At 43.0% G+C, this 18178-nt stretch overlaps 1 protein-coding gene across 3 annotated transcripts in view; it reads left to right on the forward strand.

Annotated features, from left to right (window-relative positions):
- LOC139549440 (protocadherin Fat 3-like) overlaps nt 1-18178 on the forward strand; it is a 389617-nt gene that overhangs the window by 298675 nt on the left and 72764 nt on the right. For all 3 annotated transcript variants that reach the window (XM_071359936.1, XM_071359937.1, XM_071359938.1), the window contains 3 exons: nt 7865-8004; nt 15324-15599; nt 17559-17769. In XM_071359936.1, the coding sequence (XP_071216037.1) occupies nt 7865-8004; nt 15324-15599; nt 17559-17769 (627 nt within the window). The remainder of the gene's footprint in view (nt 1-7864; nt 8005-15323; nt 15600-17558; nt 17770-18178) is intronic.

Raw genomic sequence — 18178 nt, forward strand, 5'->3', positions numbered from 1 at the left:
TCAAGTCAATTCAGACAGCTGAGTTCTATATATCAAGTCAATCCGGACAGCTGAGTTCTATATATCAAGTCAATCCAGACAGCCTTGTTCTATATATCAAGTCAATCCAGACAGCCTTGTTCTATATATCAAGTCAATCCAGACAGCTGAGTTCTATATATCAAGTCAATCCAGACAGCTGAGTTCTATATATCAAGTCAATCCAGACAGCTGAGTTTTATATATCAAGTCAATCCAGACAGCTGTGTTCTATATATCAAGTCAATCCGGACAGCTGAGTTCTATATATCAAGTCAATCCGGACAGCTGAGTTCTATATATCAAGTCAATCCAGACAGCTGGGTTCTATATATCAAGTCAATCCGGACAGCTGAGTTCTATATATCAAGTCAATCCAGACAGCTGAGTTCTATATATCAAGTCAATCCAGACAGCTGAGTTCTATATATCAAGTCAATCCAGACAGCTGAGTTCTATATGTCAAGTCAATCCAGACAGCTGAGTTCTATATGTCAAGTCAATCCAGACAGCTGAGTTCTATATATCAAGTCAATCCAGACAGCTGAGTTCTATATATCAAGTCAATCCAGACAGCTGAGTTCTATATATCAAGTCAATCCGGACAGCTGAGTTCTATATATCAAGTCAATCCGGACAGCTGAGTTCTATATATCAAGTCAATCCGGACAGCTGAGTTCTATATATCAAGTCAATCCAGACAGCTGAGTTCTATATGTCAAGTCAATCCAGACAGCTGAGTTCTATATATCAAGTCAATCCAGACAGCTGAGTTCTATATATCAACTCAATCCAGACAGCTGAGTTCTATATATCAAGTCAATCCAGACAGCTGAGTTCTATATATCAAGTCAATTCAGACAGCTGAGTTCTATATATCAAGTCAATCCAGACAGCTGAGTTCTATATATCTAGTCAATCCAGACAGCTGAGTTCTATATATCAAGTCAATCCAGACAGCCTTGTTCTATATATCAAGTCAATTCAGACAGCTGAGTTCTATAAATCAAGTCAATCCAGACAGCTGAGTTCTATATATCAAGTCAATCCAGACAGCTGAGTTCTATATACAGTATCAGGTCAATGCAGACAAAGCATGACTGTGATGATGATGCCAATTCAGTTTTATCCTATGTCCACGGTCCAGCCTATACCAATCAATCCCAGAAATCCCAGACTCCCCACTCACTCAATCAAACTATATCTTGGCCATTTTCTCAACCGATTGAAGCTAGTTAGCGAAGGCGTCGTTGTACTCATGAACTAATTTCCGAACAGAGTGGCGCTTGTTCTCATTTCCCTCTTCTTTTGTTCATTTGCTTTGTTTTATCTGTTTACGCCAAACACGAACTTTCTCCCCTCCTCCTTCGTTGAAAGGAAGATAAATATGCCTCTTAATCGGTTGTGCTGCCTGCCAGAGTGTTTTTAAGCACTGGAGCGGCTTCCCTTACTAATCTGAATGGAGAGACTGAAGGAAGCAATTTTAGCGTTCAACAGAGGGTTTAATAACAGCCATGTCACTGTGGGTTCGGTTTCCCCTCTATAATTTGGTGGAAGGGAACTGTTCTTTTTCCGGTCGCCCGGGTTTCCGCCGTGCCAGACCTCAGTGCCTCCTTTCCCAAAATGGAGCGTTGGGTTGGTTGGGTCATATAGGATGGAGCGTTGGGTTGGTTGGGTCATATAGGATGGAGCGTTGGGTTGGTTGGGTCATATAGGATGGAGCGTTGGGTTGGTTGGGTCATATAGGATGGAGCGTTGGGTTGGTTGGGTCATATAGGATGGAGCGTTGGGTTGGTTGGGTCATATAGGATGGAGCGTTGGGTTGGTTGGGTCATATAGGATGGAGCGTTGGGTTGGTTGGGTCATATAGGATGGAGCGTTGGGTTGGTTGGGTCATATAGGATGGAGCGTTGGGTCATATAGGATGGAGCGTTGGGTTGGTTGGGTCATATAGGATGGAGCGTTGGGTTGGTTGGGTCATATAGGATGGAGCGTTGGGTTGGTTGGGTCATATAGGATGGAGCGTTGGGTTGGTTGGGTCATATAGGATGGAGCGTTGGGTTGGTTGGGTCATATAGGATGGAGCGTTGGGTTGGTTGGGTCATATAGGATGGAGCGTTGGGTTGGTTGGGTCATATAGGATGGAGCGTTGGGTTGGTTGGGTCATATAGGATGGAGCGTTGGGTTGGTTGGGTCATATAGGATGGAGCGTTGGGTTGGTTGGGTCATATAGGATGGAGCGTTGGGTTGGTTGGGTCATATAGGATGGAGCGTTGGGTTGGTTGGATCATATAGGATGGAGCTTTGGGTTGGTTGGGTCATATAGGATGGAGCGTTGGGTTGGTTGGGTCATATAGGATGGAGCGTTGGGTTGGTTGGGTCATATAGGATGGAGCGTTGGGTTGGTTGGGTCATATAGGATGGAGCGTTGGGTTGGTTGGGTCATATAGGATGGAGCGTTGGGTTGGTTGGGTCATATAGGATGGAGCGTTGGGTTGGTTGGGTCATATAGGATGGAGCGTTGGGTCATATAGGATGGAGCGTTGGGTTGGTTGGGTCATATAGGATGGAGCGTTGGGTTGGTTGGGTCATATAGGATGGAGCGTTGGGTTGGTTGGGTCATATAGGATGGAGCGTTGGGTCATATAGGATGGAGCGTTGGGTTGGTTGGGTCATATAGGATGGAGCGTTGGGTTGGTTGGGTCATATAGGATGGAGCGTTGGGTTGGTTGGGTCATATAGGATGGAGCGTTGGGTTGGTTGGGTCATATAGGATGGAGCGTTGGGTTGGTTGGGTCATATAGGATGGAGCGTTGGGTTGGTTGGGTCATATAGGATGGAGCGTTGGGTTGGTTGGGTCATATAGGATGGAGCGTTGGGTTGGTTGGGTCATATAGGATGGAGCGTTGGGTTGGTTGGGTCATATAGGATGGAGCGTTGGGTTGGTTGGGTCATATAGGATGGAGCGTTGGGTTGGTTGGGTCATATAGGATGGAGCGTTGGGTTGGTTGGGTCATATAGGATGGAGCGTTGGGTTGGTTGGGTCATATAGGATGGAGCGTTGGGTTGGTTGGGTCATATAGGATGGAGCGTTGGGTTGGTTGGGTCATATAGGATGGAGCGTTGGGTTGGTTGGGTCATATAGGATGGAGCGTTGGGTTGGTTGGGTCATATAGGATGGAGCGTTGGGTTGGTTGGGTCATATAGGATGGAGCGTTGGGTTGGTTGGGTCATATAGGATGGAGCGTTGGGTTGGTTGGGTCATATAGGATGGAGCGTTGGGTTGGTTGGGTCATATAGGATGGAGCGTTGGGTTGGTTGGGTCATATAGGATGGAGCGTTGGGTTGGTTGGGTCATATAGGATGGAGCGTTGGGTTGGTTGGGTCATATAGGATGGAGCGTTGGGTTGGTTGGGTCATATAGGATGGCTCCAGACAGACAGACAGAGCGCCTTCTGAAGCCTCCATAGTTGGATTGTAATACTCTTAAATGGTTTATTTTTCATAATACTGTACGCTTTACTTTATTGTCATGTATGTTGCACTCCTCTAATGAGTGTAAAATCATCTGGTACGGATATGATTCTTATCAGCAAACTGAACTGTAAAAGCACTAGATTACTGTTAGCAGAATTGAAGTGAAAGAGAAAGGGGCGTGGCTGTTTTTCGTGTCTTCCTTCCACTTACAACTTTTGAGGAAAGCTATTAGGACCCCATCACTGGAGTTATAATTGTTTAAGAGACAAATGATGGAGAACTGGAAGTGTTTATCCTAACCCAAGCACAAATAGGACACACACACACACACACACACACACACACACACACACACACACACACACACACACACACACACACACACACACACACACACACACACACACACACACACACACACACACATGGTTGAGTGGTGGAGCATTATAGCCTTAGCTGATGCTGGGCTGAGGTCATGGCTTTATTAAACAGAGACGCCGGGGTGGAATCCCTTTGAGTCTGCACCACGAGTGCCACACACACACACACATACGCTAGTGCGCGCACATACACACCACACACACACACACATACACACACACACACATACTCATTCATATATAGTCCTAATATTTATATATTTCTTAATTCCATTATTTCACTTTTAGATTTGTGTGTATTGTTGTGTATTGTTAGATATTACTGCACTGTCGGAGCTAGGAACACAAGCATTTTGCTACACCCACAATAACATCTGCTAAATATGTGTATGTGACCAATACAATTTGATTTGATTTGATAGTATACGCACAGGCATGCAGACAAGCAGACACTTTCTCACATTCTCTTACCCTCACACACACACAACACACATACTCCGGATCCTTACATCACACCACACTCTGAGCTGTGAGCTGGGATCAGCGTGAGGCCTACATGTCAATTTAAATCAATTAGGTAGCAGAGATGAGGCTGTGGTTTAATTACAGCCGGTCTTAGTGGGCTCGTTTCAGACTCAGGCCCATTCACGGCTGGAGCTCCATTGACACAGGCTCTGTTAATTCAGTCTTTCAGGGCTCTGTTAATTCAGTATTTGATGGCTCTGTTAATTCAGTCTTTGAGGGCTCTGTTAATTCAGTCTTTGAGGGCTCTGTTAATTCAGTCTTTGAAGGCTCTGTTAATTCAGTATTTGAGGGCTCTGTTAATTCAGTCTTTGAGGGCTCTGTTAATTCAGTCTTTGAGGGCTCTGTTAATTCAGTCTTTGAGAGCTCTGTTAATTCAGTCTTTGAGGGCTCTGTTAATTCAGACTTTGAGGGCTCTGTTAATTCAGTCTTTGAAGGCTCTGTTAATTCAGTATTTGAGGGCTCTGTTAATTCAGTCTTTGAGGGCTTTGTTAATTCAGTCTTTGAGGGCTCTGTTAATTCAGTCTTTGAGGGCTTTGTTAATTCAGTCTTTGAGATCTCTGTTAATTCAGTATTTGAGGGCTCTGTTAATTCAGTATTTGAGGGCTTTGTTAATTCAGTCTTTGAGGGCTCTGTTAATTCAGTCTTTGAAGGCTCTGTTAATTCAGTATTTGAGGGCTCTGTTAATTCAGTCTTTGAGGGCTTTGTTAATTCAGTCTTTGAGGGCTCTGTTAATTCAGTATTTGAGGGCTTTGTTAATTCAGTCTTTGAGGGCTCTGTTAATTCAGTATTTGAGGGCTCTGTTAATTCAGTCTTTGAAGGCTCTGTTAATTCAGTATTTGAGGGCTCTGTTAATTCAGTCTTTGAGGGCTTTGTTAATTCAGTCTTTGAGGGCTCTGTTAATTCAGTCTTTGAGGACTTTGTTAATTCAGTCTTTGAGGGCTCTGTTAATTCAGTATTTGAGGGCTCTGTTAATTCAGTCTTTGAGGGAACTGTTAATTCAGTCTTTGAGATCTCTGTTAATTCAGTATTTGAGGGCTCTGTTAATTCAGTCTTTGAGGGCTTTGTTAAATCAGTCTTTGAGGGCTCTGTTAATTCAGTATTTGAGGGCTTTGTTAATTCAGTCTTTGAGGGCTCTGTTAATTCAGTATTTGAGGGCTCTGTTAATTCAGTCTTTGAAGGCTCTGTTAATTCAGTATTTGAGGGCTCTGTTAATTCAGTCTTTGAGGGCTTTGTTAATTCAGTCTTTGAGGGCTCTGTTAATTCAGTCTTTGAGGACTTTGTTAATTCAGTCTTTGAGGGCTCTGTTAATTCAGTATTTGAGGGCTCTGTTAATTCAGTCTTTGAGGGAACTGTTAATTCAGTCTTTGAGATCTCTGTTAATTCAGTATTTGAGGGCTCTGTTAATTCAGTATTTGAGGGCTCTGTTAATTCAGTCTTTGAAGGCTCTGTTAATTCAGTATTTGAGGGCTCTGTTAATTCAGTCTTTGAGGGCTCTGTTAATTCAGTATTTGAGTGCTCTGTTAATTCAGTCTTTGAGGGCTTTGTTAATTCAGTATTTGAAGGCTCTGTTAATTCAGTATTTGATGGCTCTGTTAATTCAGTCTTTGAGGGCTCTGTTAATTCAGTCTTTGAGGGCTCTGTTAATTCAGTCTTTGAAGGCTCTGTTAATTCAGTATTTGAGGGCTCTGTTAATTCAGTCTTTGAGGGCTCTGTTAATTCAGTCTTTGAGAGCTCTGTTAATTCAGTATTTGAGGGCTCTGTTAATTCAGTCTTTGAGGGCTCTGTTAATTCAGACTTTGAGGGCTCTGTTAATTCAGTCTTTGAAGGCTCTGTTAATTCAGTATTTGAGGGCTCTGTTAATTCAGTCTTTGAGGGCTTTGTTAATTCAGTCTTTGAGGGCTCTGTTAATTCAGTCTTTGAGGACTTTGTTAATTCAGTCTTTGAGGGCTCTGTTAATTCAGTATTTGAGGGCTCTGTTAATTCAGTCTTTGAGGGAACTGTTAATTCAGTCTTTGAGATCTCTGTTAATTCAGTATTTGAGGGCTCTGTTAATTCAGTATTTGAGGGCTTTGTTAATTCAGTCTTTGAGGGCTCTGTTAATTCAGTCTTTGAAGGCTCTGTTAATTCAGTATTTGAGGGCTCTGTTAATTCAGTCTTTGAGGGCTTTGTTAATTCAGTCTTTGAGGGCTCTGTTAATTCAGTATTTGAGGGCTTTGTTAATTCAGTCTTTGAGGGCTCTGTTAATTCAGTATTTGAGGGCTCTGTTAATTCAGTCTTTGAGGGAACTGTTAATTCAGTCTTTGAGATCTCTGTTAATTCAGTATTTGAGGGCTCTGTTAATTCAGTATTTGAGGGCTCTGTTAATTCAGTCTTTGAAGGCTCTGTTAATTCAGTATTTGAGGGCTCTGTTAATTCAGTCTTTGAGGGCTCTGTTAATTCAGTATTTGAGTGCTCTGTTAATTCAGTCTTTGAGGGCTTTGTTAATTCAGTATTTGAAGGCTCTGTTAATTCAGTATTTGAGGGCTCTGTTAATTCAGTATTTGAGGGCTCTGTTAATTCAGTCTTTGAGGGCTCTTTTAATTCAGTCTTTGAGGGCTCTGTTAATTCAGTCTTTGAGGGCTCTGTTAATTCAGTCTTTGAGGGCTCTGTTAATTCAGTCTTTGAGGGCTCTGTTAATTCAGTCTTTGAGGGCTCTCTTGTTTACTGGGTCTTTGTCTCTTAATTGTTATTTGGAAGAGGAGGAAAGACTTCAGTTTGTCACAGTCTCATTGGGTCTGTCTGAACCTAGTAATTACTCACAGATTGTCAGGAAGACGCACGCACGCACGCACGCACGCACGCACGCACGCACGCACGCACGCACGCACGCACGCACGCACGCACGCACGCACGCACGCACGCACGCGCGCACGCACGCACGCACGCACACACACACACACACACACACACACACACACACACACACACACACACACACACACACACACACACACACACACACACACACACACACACACACACATACATACATACATACATACATACATACATACATACATACACAGACACTTGTATTTGTGATCCAAGTGATTGTGCATGCCCACTCCCTATTAGTTTATGTGTGTGCACTTTTGTGTGTAATGTTGTATTTCTGTGTGTTTGTGTCTATTTATGTATTCCCTGGCAGAGAGCCAGGAATCGTTCAGATCATACACTCCCCACAACACTGTCACACCCACAATTCAGTCTCCTTCTCTGTTTTTCACTATCACAGATCCATACACTTATTAAAAAATATTTTTATGTGTGATAGAGTTTGTGTGTGAGAGGTAAAGCGAGAGAGAGAAGGAGAGAGAGAGAGAAGAGCTTGTGAGTGAGAGAGAAAAGAGAGTGTGATATTAATAAACCAGTCCCCCTCATCTGTCTCTAAACCCCTCTGCTCTCTATCCCCCCCTCCTGGCCAGGCGGTAACACTGACAGTCTGTTTGACATAGAGAAGGGCGTGGGCACCATCATCATCGCTAAGCCTCTTGACGCTGAGCAGCGCTCCTTCTACAACATGACTGTGGAGGTGACGGACGGGACCAACTCTGCAGCCACACAGGTACTGCAGCTGGAGACGCAGCATGTCAGATCTCTATTTATTCTCAGAAAGAGCCTAATCTCCTACCGGTACATGTTGATTTTGGCGTGCGTAATTTAAAGTTAACGTGGCACTGTTAGTATTGTGTTCTGTAGCTTGCTACCACCTATACATCTGAACACGCATAAACATGCACGTATGCACCCTAACACACACCCTAACACACACCCTAACACACACCCTCACACACACCCTCACACACACCCTCACAGACACTCTCACACACACCCTCATAAAGTACATGATAAACCACGTATAGTACCAGTCAAAAGTTTGGACACACCTACTCATTCCAGGGTTTTTCTTTATTTTTACTATTTTCTACATTGTAGAATAATAGTGAAGACATCAAAACTATGAAATAACACACATGGAATCGTGTAGTAACCAAGAAAGTATATTTAATATTTTTGATTCTTCAAAGTAGCCACCCTTTGCCTTGATGACAGCTTTGCACACTCTTGGCATTCTCTCAACCAGCTTCATGAGGTAGTCACCTGGAATGCATTTCAATTAACAATTTCAATTAACAGGTGTGCCTTGATAAAAGTCAATTAGTGTAATTTCTTTCCTTCTTAATGTGTTTGAGCCAATCAGTTGTGTTGTGACAAGGTAGGGGTGGTATACAGAAGATAGCCCTATTTGGTAAAAGATCAAGTCCATATTATGGCAAGAACAGCTCGAATAAGCAAAGAGAAACGACAGTCCATCATTACTTTAAAACATGGTCAGTCAATCCGGGAAATTTCAAGAACGTCAAAGTCGCAAAAACCTTCAACCGCTATGATGAAACTGGCTCATGAAACCGGTCATGGGCACCGCCACAGGAAAGGAAGACCCAGAGTTACCTCTGCTGCAAAGGATACGTTCATTAGAGTTAACTACTCAGATTGCAGCCCAAATAAATGCTTCACAGAGTTCAAGTAACAGACACATCTCAACATCAACTGCTCCGAATCAGGCCTTCATGATCAAATTGCTGCAAAGAAACCACTACTAAAGGACACCAATAATAAGAAGAGACTTGCTTGGGCCAAGAAACACGAGTAATGGACATACGGGTGGGAACCTGTCCAAATTTAAGATCTTTGGTTCCAACTGCCGTGTCTTTGTGAGACGCAGAGTTGGTGAATGGATTATCTCTGCATGTGTGGTTCCCACCATGAAGCATGGAGGAGGAGGTGTGATGGTGTGGGGTGCTTTGCTGGTGACACTGTCAGTGATTTATTTAGAATTCAAGGCGCAGTTAACCAGCATGGCTACCACAGCATTCTGCAGCGATATGCCATCCCATCTGGTTTGGGATTAGTGGGACTATCATTTGTTGTTCAACAGGACAATGACCCAACACACCTCCAGGCTGTGTAAGGGCTATTTGACCAAGGAGAGTGATGGAGTGCTGCATCAGATGACCTGGCCTCCACAATCACCCAACCTCAACATATTTCAGATAGTTTGGGATGTTGGACCGCAGAATGAAGGGAAAGCAGCCAACAAGTGCTCAGCATATGTGGGAACTTCAAGACTGTTGGAAAAACATTCCTCATTAAGCTGGTTGAGAGAATGCCAAGAGTGTGCTAAGCTGTCATCAAGGCAAAGGGTGGCTACTTTGAAGAATCTCAAATATATTTTGATTTGTTTAACACCTTTTTGGCTACTACATATGTGTTATTTCATAGTTTTGATGTCTTCACTATTATTCTACAATGTTGAAAATAGCAAAAATAATGAAAACCTTTGAATGAGTAGGTGTGTCCAAACTTTTGACTGGTACTGTATGTGCTTCTAATAGTTACATTTGAAACCACGTACACAGACCTCGCCTTCATGGACAGACACTACACACCCATTCCCAATGATTTCCCCCCCCCTTTTTTTTCCCATCAACCATTTTGAAAAACGTCTTTACATTCTTTGATGGATGGCGCCCGTCACATTGTCACATGAATGATGGCATACGGCGTGTCAAAGTCCTATCAGAGTGATCGGAACACTCTCTTCCCCCGCGTTTAATTCCTCTGGTCAAGGACGCGATGTGTCTCTTTCCTCTTTTAGATGTCATGTCATATACAATGTGTGTTCATTGTGTGTTAAATGCAGGTGACTGTGGCAGAACAGGACACGCACGCACGCACGCACGCACGCACGCACACGCACACACACACACACACACACACACACACACACACACACACACACACACACACACACACACACACACACACACACAGTAGAATGGATTAGCATTTTTATAGAGCAGAAGGGATTGCGCTGACATATGGAATGTGCTTGCAAGACACCTTATAATTTCCCTGTGACAGTCCGTTTCACGCATATGTCACTCTACCTGTTCCCTCCGTTGTCATTTTCAGGGCCAGTGCTTTTCAATACCCAGGAATTAGTCGTGCGTAAAGGAGAAATTCATACATATCATTTATATTCATATGTATTTAGTCATTTTGTCATATCCATCTGTCTGTCATGTTCCTACGGGGCATGGCAAAGTTTTTGTAAAGCATTCTGAGACTATGTGACAGGGAAACCAGTTCCCTGGTGAACATGATAGTATGCTGATAGTGATAATGCTATAGATTTAGATTATTATGAACACATTCACACATTCACTCACATCACATTTTTCAATTTCCCCCCTCCCCCTTTCATCGCTCTCTCTCTTCCTCTGTTCGTTGAGAATGTTAGCTGGAGGGAACTGCAACTGAGCTTCACTGCTGTGTGCCCTGACAGGGAGAGCCACCCCACTGCGCACAGATGTCAATTCAACATCTATTCCTCGTTGGTTCAACGTAATCTCATTGAAATGACAGCGCAATTCAACCAGTGTGTGCCCAGTGGGTATCCTCATTAAGTACAGAGGTCTAATAGCTAGCTAGAGCACAGGAAGCCAAAAACATCCCCTCTCAGCTACTCTACTCTCTACTCAGACTGAGTAGCTCTTTCTGTCTCAGTCGGTCCATTAGGCCATGTCACACCCTGCGTGATGGTACCTGTTCACGTTGTCCAAACCCCCTTGCTATTCATTCCAACACACACACACACACACACACACACATCACAGTCCCTACACACCCCTGCAAGATGTGCTGACTAAATCCCTGTGGGTGTACAATACATCCCCCCTGGCTAGAAGGATGAAGTTAGAAGCTAACGTTGAACAGAGCCTGACCTCAGCAGGAGCAGCTGACTGAAATTAACCTTTCACGAGCCTCTACCCCGGGTCCGGGATCACCCCCCACCCCCCCCCACACACTGATTAGCATAGCTAGCATAGCTTCACAAGTAGATAGTAGCATCTAAATATCATTAAATCACAAGTCCAAGACACCAGATGAAAGATACAGATCTTGTGAATAAACCCATCATTTCTGTTTTTTAAATTGTTTTACAGGGAAGACACAATATGTAAATCTATTAGCTAACCACGTTAGCAAAAGACACCACTTTTTTTACTCCACCAGTTTTTTACTCCATCAGTAGCTATCACAAATTCGGCCAAATAAAGATATAAATAGCCACTAACCAATAAAAAACCTCATCAGATGACAGTCTGATAACATATTTATGGTATAGGATAGGTTTTGTTAGAAAAAAGTGCATATTTCAGGTAGAAATCACAGTTTACAATTGCACCGACCATCACAACTCGACTAGAATTACTAAAGAGAGCAACGTGTATGACCAATTTACTCATCATAAAACATTTCATAAAAATAGACAAAGCATAGCAATGGAAAGACCCAGATCTTGTGATTTCAGACAATATTTCAGATTTTCTAAGCGTTTTACAGCGAAAACACAATAAATCGATAAGTTAGCATACCACATGTGCAAACGTTACCAGAGCATCGATTCAAGCCAAAGAGAGCTATAACGTAATCATCGCCAAAATATATTAATTTTTTCACTAACCTTCTCAGAATTCTTCCGGTGACACTCCTGTAACATCATTTTACAACATACATATAGAGTTTGTTCGAAAATGTGCATATTTAGCCATACAAAACCGTGGTTATACAATGAAAATACTAGCAAATCAAGCCTCAAAATGTCGGACGTCATCTTTCAGAGTGATCTAGTTTAATCGAAAGCTAATCATATACTTGACTAAAAAATACAAGGTTGACAGGAATCGAAAGACAAATTAGTTCTTAATGCAACCGCTGATTTACATTTCTAAAATTATCCTTACTGTGCAATACAGGGTTCGCCAAGTGAAGCGATAACAAACAAAATGGCGGATTATGCGTTTAAAATATTTCGACAGAACAACGATTTATCATATTAAATATTTCTTACTATGAGGTGATTTTCCATCAGATTCTTAGGCAATGTATCCTTTCTTGGGTCTAATCTTCTTTTGGTCGATAGATGTCCTCTGTCCTTCGAAATGTCCACTAACATCGACCGAGACCCCGAAACGTGCCCAAAGCTTCAAAGTGCACGACAAAGAAATTCCTCAAAATCGCACTAAACGGATATAAATTGCTATAAAACGGTTCAAATTAACTACATTATGATGTTTTTAACAACTATAACGAGTAAAAACATGACCGGAGAAATATCACTGGCTAAACAACCATTTGGAAGGAGGCAAGTCCGATGTCCATCTTGCGTAAGACGCGCGAAGGGAAAGAACGGTACTTCCACGTTTTGTTGTTTTATAGTGGCTCTGATTGTGCAATCGACTCCATTCAAAGCGTGATGACGTACTGACACCCAGAGGAAGACGTAGGCAGTGTCGGTTTCTCCATAGCATTTACAGGCACCTTAAAACCGACCCCAGATCAGGGGTCAAAATTTCTGAAATCTGACTCCCTGTCAGGAAAGGTGCTGTAGAAGTAGTTCTGTACCACTCAGAGACAAAATTCCAACGGCTATAGAAACTAGAAAGTGTTTTCTATCCAATAATAACAATAATATGCATATTGTACGATCAAGAATTGAGCACGAGGCAGTTTAATTTGGAGACCAAAAAATGCTAATGCGGAACAGCACCCCCTATAGTTGCAAGAAGTTATTAAGCTAGCTATAATCAAAAGATGGGCTACTATAAGTTCTTATAACAAAGAGTAGTGAGACAGACAGTGGTGAGTCAGGCTGCAATGGAGGAGGCAAAGGAGATATTGTCTCGCTATTGTTATTTTACTGCTGCTCTTTAATTACTTGTTACTTTTATTTATTATCCATAGCCTTGTTTTTTTTAAATTGCATTGTTGGTTAGGGGCGCGTAAGTAAGCAGTTCACTGTAAGGTCTACACCTGTTGTATTCAGCCCATTTGACTAATACAATTTGATTTGATTTGATACACAGAGAGGGGAAGCATTGGAGCAAGCAGGGAGAGAGGTTAGTAGTACAATGGTTCCCAAACTTGGGGTCCGGGACCCATGTGGTGTCCCCTAAAATGTAAAAATGGTCCCCTGAGAGAGTCTTTAATCCTATTACATTTTAGAGACAACTGTCAGAACTCACTTTCATGTCATTATGTGTTGGGGTAGCCTTCTTTGGGAGCTAAAATGTAGTAGTCTACGGTATAAAGACAATTTAAATATAAATACAATTTAATATTATGTACACTGAACAAAAATATATACACAACATGCAACAATTTCATATAAGGAGTTCATATAAGGAAATCAGTCAACATCATCAGTCCTGACTTACCACTCATGTATGTAGTAAATAAGTAGTGAAACACTTATTTTTTTGTAGAACTTGTAAGGTAGTGATGAATAGTATGTATAGTATGTATAATAGACCTGTATGCTCTCGTTGGCTGGCCCTCGCTTCATATTCGTCGCCAAACCCACTGGCTCCAGGTCATCTGTAAGTCTTTGCTAGGTAAATCCCCGCCTTATCTCAGCTCACTGGTCACCATAGCAGCACCCACCCATAGCACGTGCTCCAGCAGGTATATTTCACTGGTCACCCCCAAAGCCAATTCCTCATTTGGCCGCCTTTCCTTCCAGTTCTCTGCTGCCAATGACTGGAACGAATTGCAAAAATCACTGAAGCTGGAGACCCATATCTCCCTCACTAACTTTAAGCACCAGCTGTCAGAGCAGCTCACAGATCACTGCACCTGTACATAGCCCATCTGTACACCTGTACATAGCCCATCTGTAAATAGCCCATCCAACTTCCTCATCCCCATACTGTTATTTAATTTGTTTGCTCCTTTGCACCCCAGTATCTCTACTTGCACGTCCATCTTCTCCACATCTATTACTCCAGTGTTTAATTGCTAAATTGTAATTATTTCGCCACAATAGCCTATTTATTGCCTTACCTCCCTTATCCTACCTCATTTGCACACACTATATATGGACCTTTTCTCTACTGTATTATTGACTGTACGCTTGTTTATTCCATGTGTAACTCTGTGTTGTTGTATGTGTCGAAATGCTTTGCTTTATCTTGGCCAGGTCCCAGTTGTAAATGAGAACTTGTTCTCAACTAGGCTACCTGGTTAAATAAAGGTAAAATAAAATAAAAAATAGTAAGTTAATAATTTTTTCCCATGAGGTTGTGGCGATATACTGCCATCTGTTGGCGACTAGAAACAATTGCATAATAGGAACTATTACAAATTGATGGTCCTTGAAAATCAATATTAATGCTTGAAAAGGTCCTTGAATTTGACTTGCCACTGTCTGTACGAACACTGAAACACACACGGCGCACATACACACCTGTAAGACGTGCTGACAGTAGAGCCAGTCATGAGAGGCTGTGCAGAGTTCCCTTCTTCAACATCACAGATGGAGCCTCAGTGTGACGCCCAATGGGGGAAATCTCCGCTGGTCACCGGCAGGAAGACCTCTGCTGCTTCTGTCTTATATTTAGCCTTCCCTGCCGTTGGCCTCCCAATACGCCCTTCTTACGCAACGCAACCGCCTTTGTCATCGGCGGTGGGAATCTGCCGTTTGTGACTCACAAGGTTTCCATGAGTCATCAACCGTCAACACAGTACATGACACACAACAAGCACGTCAGCGAACATATGTCTCGATTGGCATATACAGTACATGGTGTATATAAGTACGTGAACTGCAAAAAACGTCTTATTCACATAATAGTTGTGACAGACTCGCAAATATGTACTGTATGACACGGAACTGTGCTGTATCTGACCGACTGTATATGTTATGGCCTACCCTTCACTCCCACTGAAGACTGAAGACAAAAACATTTGTGTGCTGTAGTACTATGACATTTTGGCCTAACCCTACCCACAACAACCCTCTCTCCTTCTCCTCTCCAGGTCCACATCACAGTGTTGGACAACAACGACAACGCGCCTGTCTTCTCCCAGCCCACCTATGACATCACCATCTCTGAGGACACGCCCCCGGAGACAGAGGTGGTCCAGGTGTTAGCGTCGGACCGTGACGAGCGCCACCGTCTCACCTACTCCCTCCACAGCGCCATCGACCCCTACAGCCTGCGTCTGTTCCGTATTGACCCCAACACTGGCACGGTGTATACTACAGAGAGACTGGACCACGAGGCTAGAGCACAGCACATCCTCACTGTCATGGTAAGAGACTGATACCGTTAATGTTGTATCAAATACGATTAGGTTATCTTGAATCTCGTTGTAAGGGAGGATTCCATTTGCGTTATTTGGTCACATTCCCTTATGATTCTACATGAAAAATCCCTCCGTTGGTCATGGATGTGCTGAAGCTGTCAGAGGAGGAGAGGAGAGGAGAGGAGAGGAGAGGAGAGGAGAGGAGAGGAGAGGAGAGGTTGAGGAATACAGGAGACAGAGAGAGGAGAGAGAGGAGAGGAGAGGAGAGGAGAGGAGAGGAGAGGAGAGGAGAGGAGAGGAGAGGAGAGGAGAGGAGAGGAGAGGAGAGGTTGAGGTTGAGGTTGAGGAATACAGGAGAGCTGAGGAGAGGAGAGGAGAGGAGAGGAGAGGAGAGGAGAGGAGAAAAGACAGTAGAGATGTAGTGGTTCAAGAGCATTATCCTTATTGCGGCAGTTTAATATTCTAATGTAACTCTCCTGCTAGAGGCAGACTACTCCTGTCTGTGTTCTCATTTTACCTGAGCTCATCGTTAAGCAATTACACAAATTACTGAGAGCAGTGAACCAACATCTCACCCTCGTCAGGGGAATGAGACGGTTTTAGAAACCATGACTGTTTGTGTGTGTGTGTGGGTGGGTGGGTGGGTGGGTGGGTGGGTGGGTGGGTGGGTGGGTGGGTGGGTGTGTGGGTGGGTGGGTGGGTGGGTGTGTGTGTGTGTGTGTGTGGAGTCTGACTGTGTTTGTGTGTGTGGAGTTCTGAAATGAATCATCCTCATTCACTCTGTTTTACTTCATTTCATCTGGTTCAGTGGGTAGCATAAATAGGAAACGACTGCTCATCCTACCACTGTAGTCGTACCGTTTTAATGTCTTCTCAAATCATTATAATTATAGATTATACGGTGTCATTTTGAAGCCAGATAGGAACATCTGCCTGACATCTTTTATTAGGGAAAATATTTCAGTTTAGGCGGGCTCACTGATTTAATTTGGTGAAATCCACAGGTAGACAGTATCTTTAATATCTGACATTCGGTGTGCCCATGACAGTGTCTGCTGTGCTGGAACCAGGTATGTAAGGGCATTGGTATAGGGTACAATGTATAGGCTACAATATGATCATTATCTCATAATTATAACATCTTCCTGCACCAAAGAGATAAGAGGTCTAACAATATAAATATACATTGACTACACATAACCACTACAGAGTCCAAGATGACTTTCCCCAACCAGAGCACGTATAACAGTTTTGGCTATTGTGCGTAGCTGCTTTGATTAATAGAAAGACCGAGCCACAGTGACGCACCTATTATCCTGAGCCTCAGGCGTACATAGACACAGACAGAACAGAGACAGAACAACTCTATTGTCTCCAATGGACCCAGTGATCTTCCGCCTAACACTTCCTCAGTATCATAATACCATTCAGTCTAGGACTATTATAACACTCATAGGCCCATTGGGTTGTGTTAAGAGTGTTGGACTAGCCAGCGTTTCATAATACCGCCAGCAGAGCTAGCGCTAATTCTGATGCTAATGCTGGTTCTATTAATACTCCCCCTGTGTGGCGCCTCGTGTGAGACAGGCTTTGCCTCTGATCCCGTTCTCTTGTTGTGGAGAGTCTCGCATAAATCCATCTGATTAGCCCTCGAATTCTCATCTGATCTCCCAATGACGGGATTAGTCCGTCCCAAAAGACCCAGAACGGTTTGCAGTGACACTCCCTTTTCATTTCATGGGAAGTTAAAGCTTCAGTACATGTTTTAAAGGGAAACTTCAGTAATGTTGTCCTATTGATTCTGTTTGTATGTTAATTCATTGCCGTAACACATAAAGTTATTTTGTAATAGGCAAGTGTTCATTTTGCCTCATGCCGGTTATATAATGAGAAATGTAATAGTGGCTGATAATACTATACACCTGCGTTAATAGACTAATGATTAGAATCATTTTTCGCCCTCAGGTAAAAGACCAGGAGTTTCCGTACAGGAGGAACCTGGCCCGAGTGTTGGTGGATGTTGAGGATGTTAATGACCATGTCCCAGTGTTCACCAGTGCTCTGTACGAGGGTTCGGTCTATGAGTCTGCAGCAGTGGGCTCTGCTGTGCTCCAGGTGACTGCCCTGGACAAAGACAAGGGAGAAAACGCAGAACTCTTCTATACCATGGAATCAGGTGAGCAACTATAGAAATGGCATTGTAAATAAACAATATGGCCCGAGGAGGTGTGGTTTATGGCCAATATACCACAGCTAAGGGCTGTTCTTAGCACGACACAACGCTGCGTGCCTGGACACAGCCCTTAGCTGTGGTATATTGGCCATATACCACAAACCTCCGAGGAGCCTTACTGCTATTATCAACTGGTTACCAATGTAATTAGAGCAGTAAAAATAAATGTTTCGTCATACCCATGGTATACCATCTGATACTGTTTACCACTGCTTTCAGCCAATCAGCTTTCTTTGCTCGAACCACCCAGTTTATAAAAAGAGTTTTCCCAAATTCTGTTTTCTCACTTTTATTTAACCTGATTTTAGATGTGAGTGTTTTGTGAGTGTTTTACTCTCAAATGTACAATTGT

Source organism: Salvelinus alpinus, chromosome 22, assembly GCF_045679555.1.
Source record: "Salvelinus alpinus chromosome 22, SLU_Salpinus.1, whole genome shotgun sequence".
NCBI lineage: Eukaryota > Metazoa > Chordata > Actinopteri > Salmoniformes > Salmonidae > Salvelinus > Salvelinus alpinus.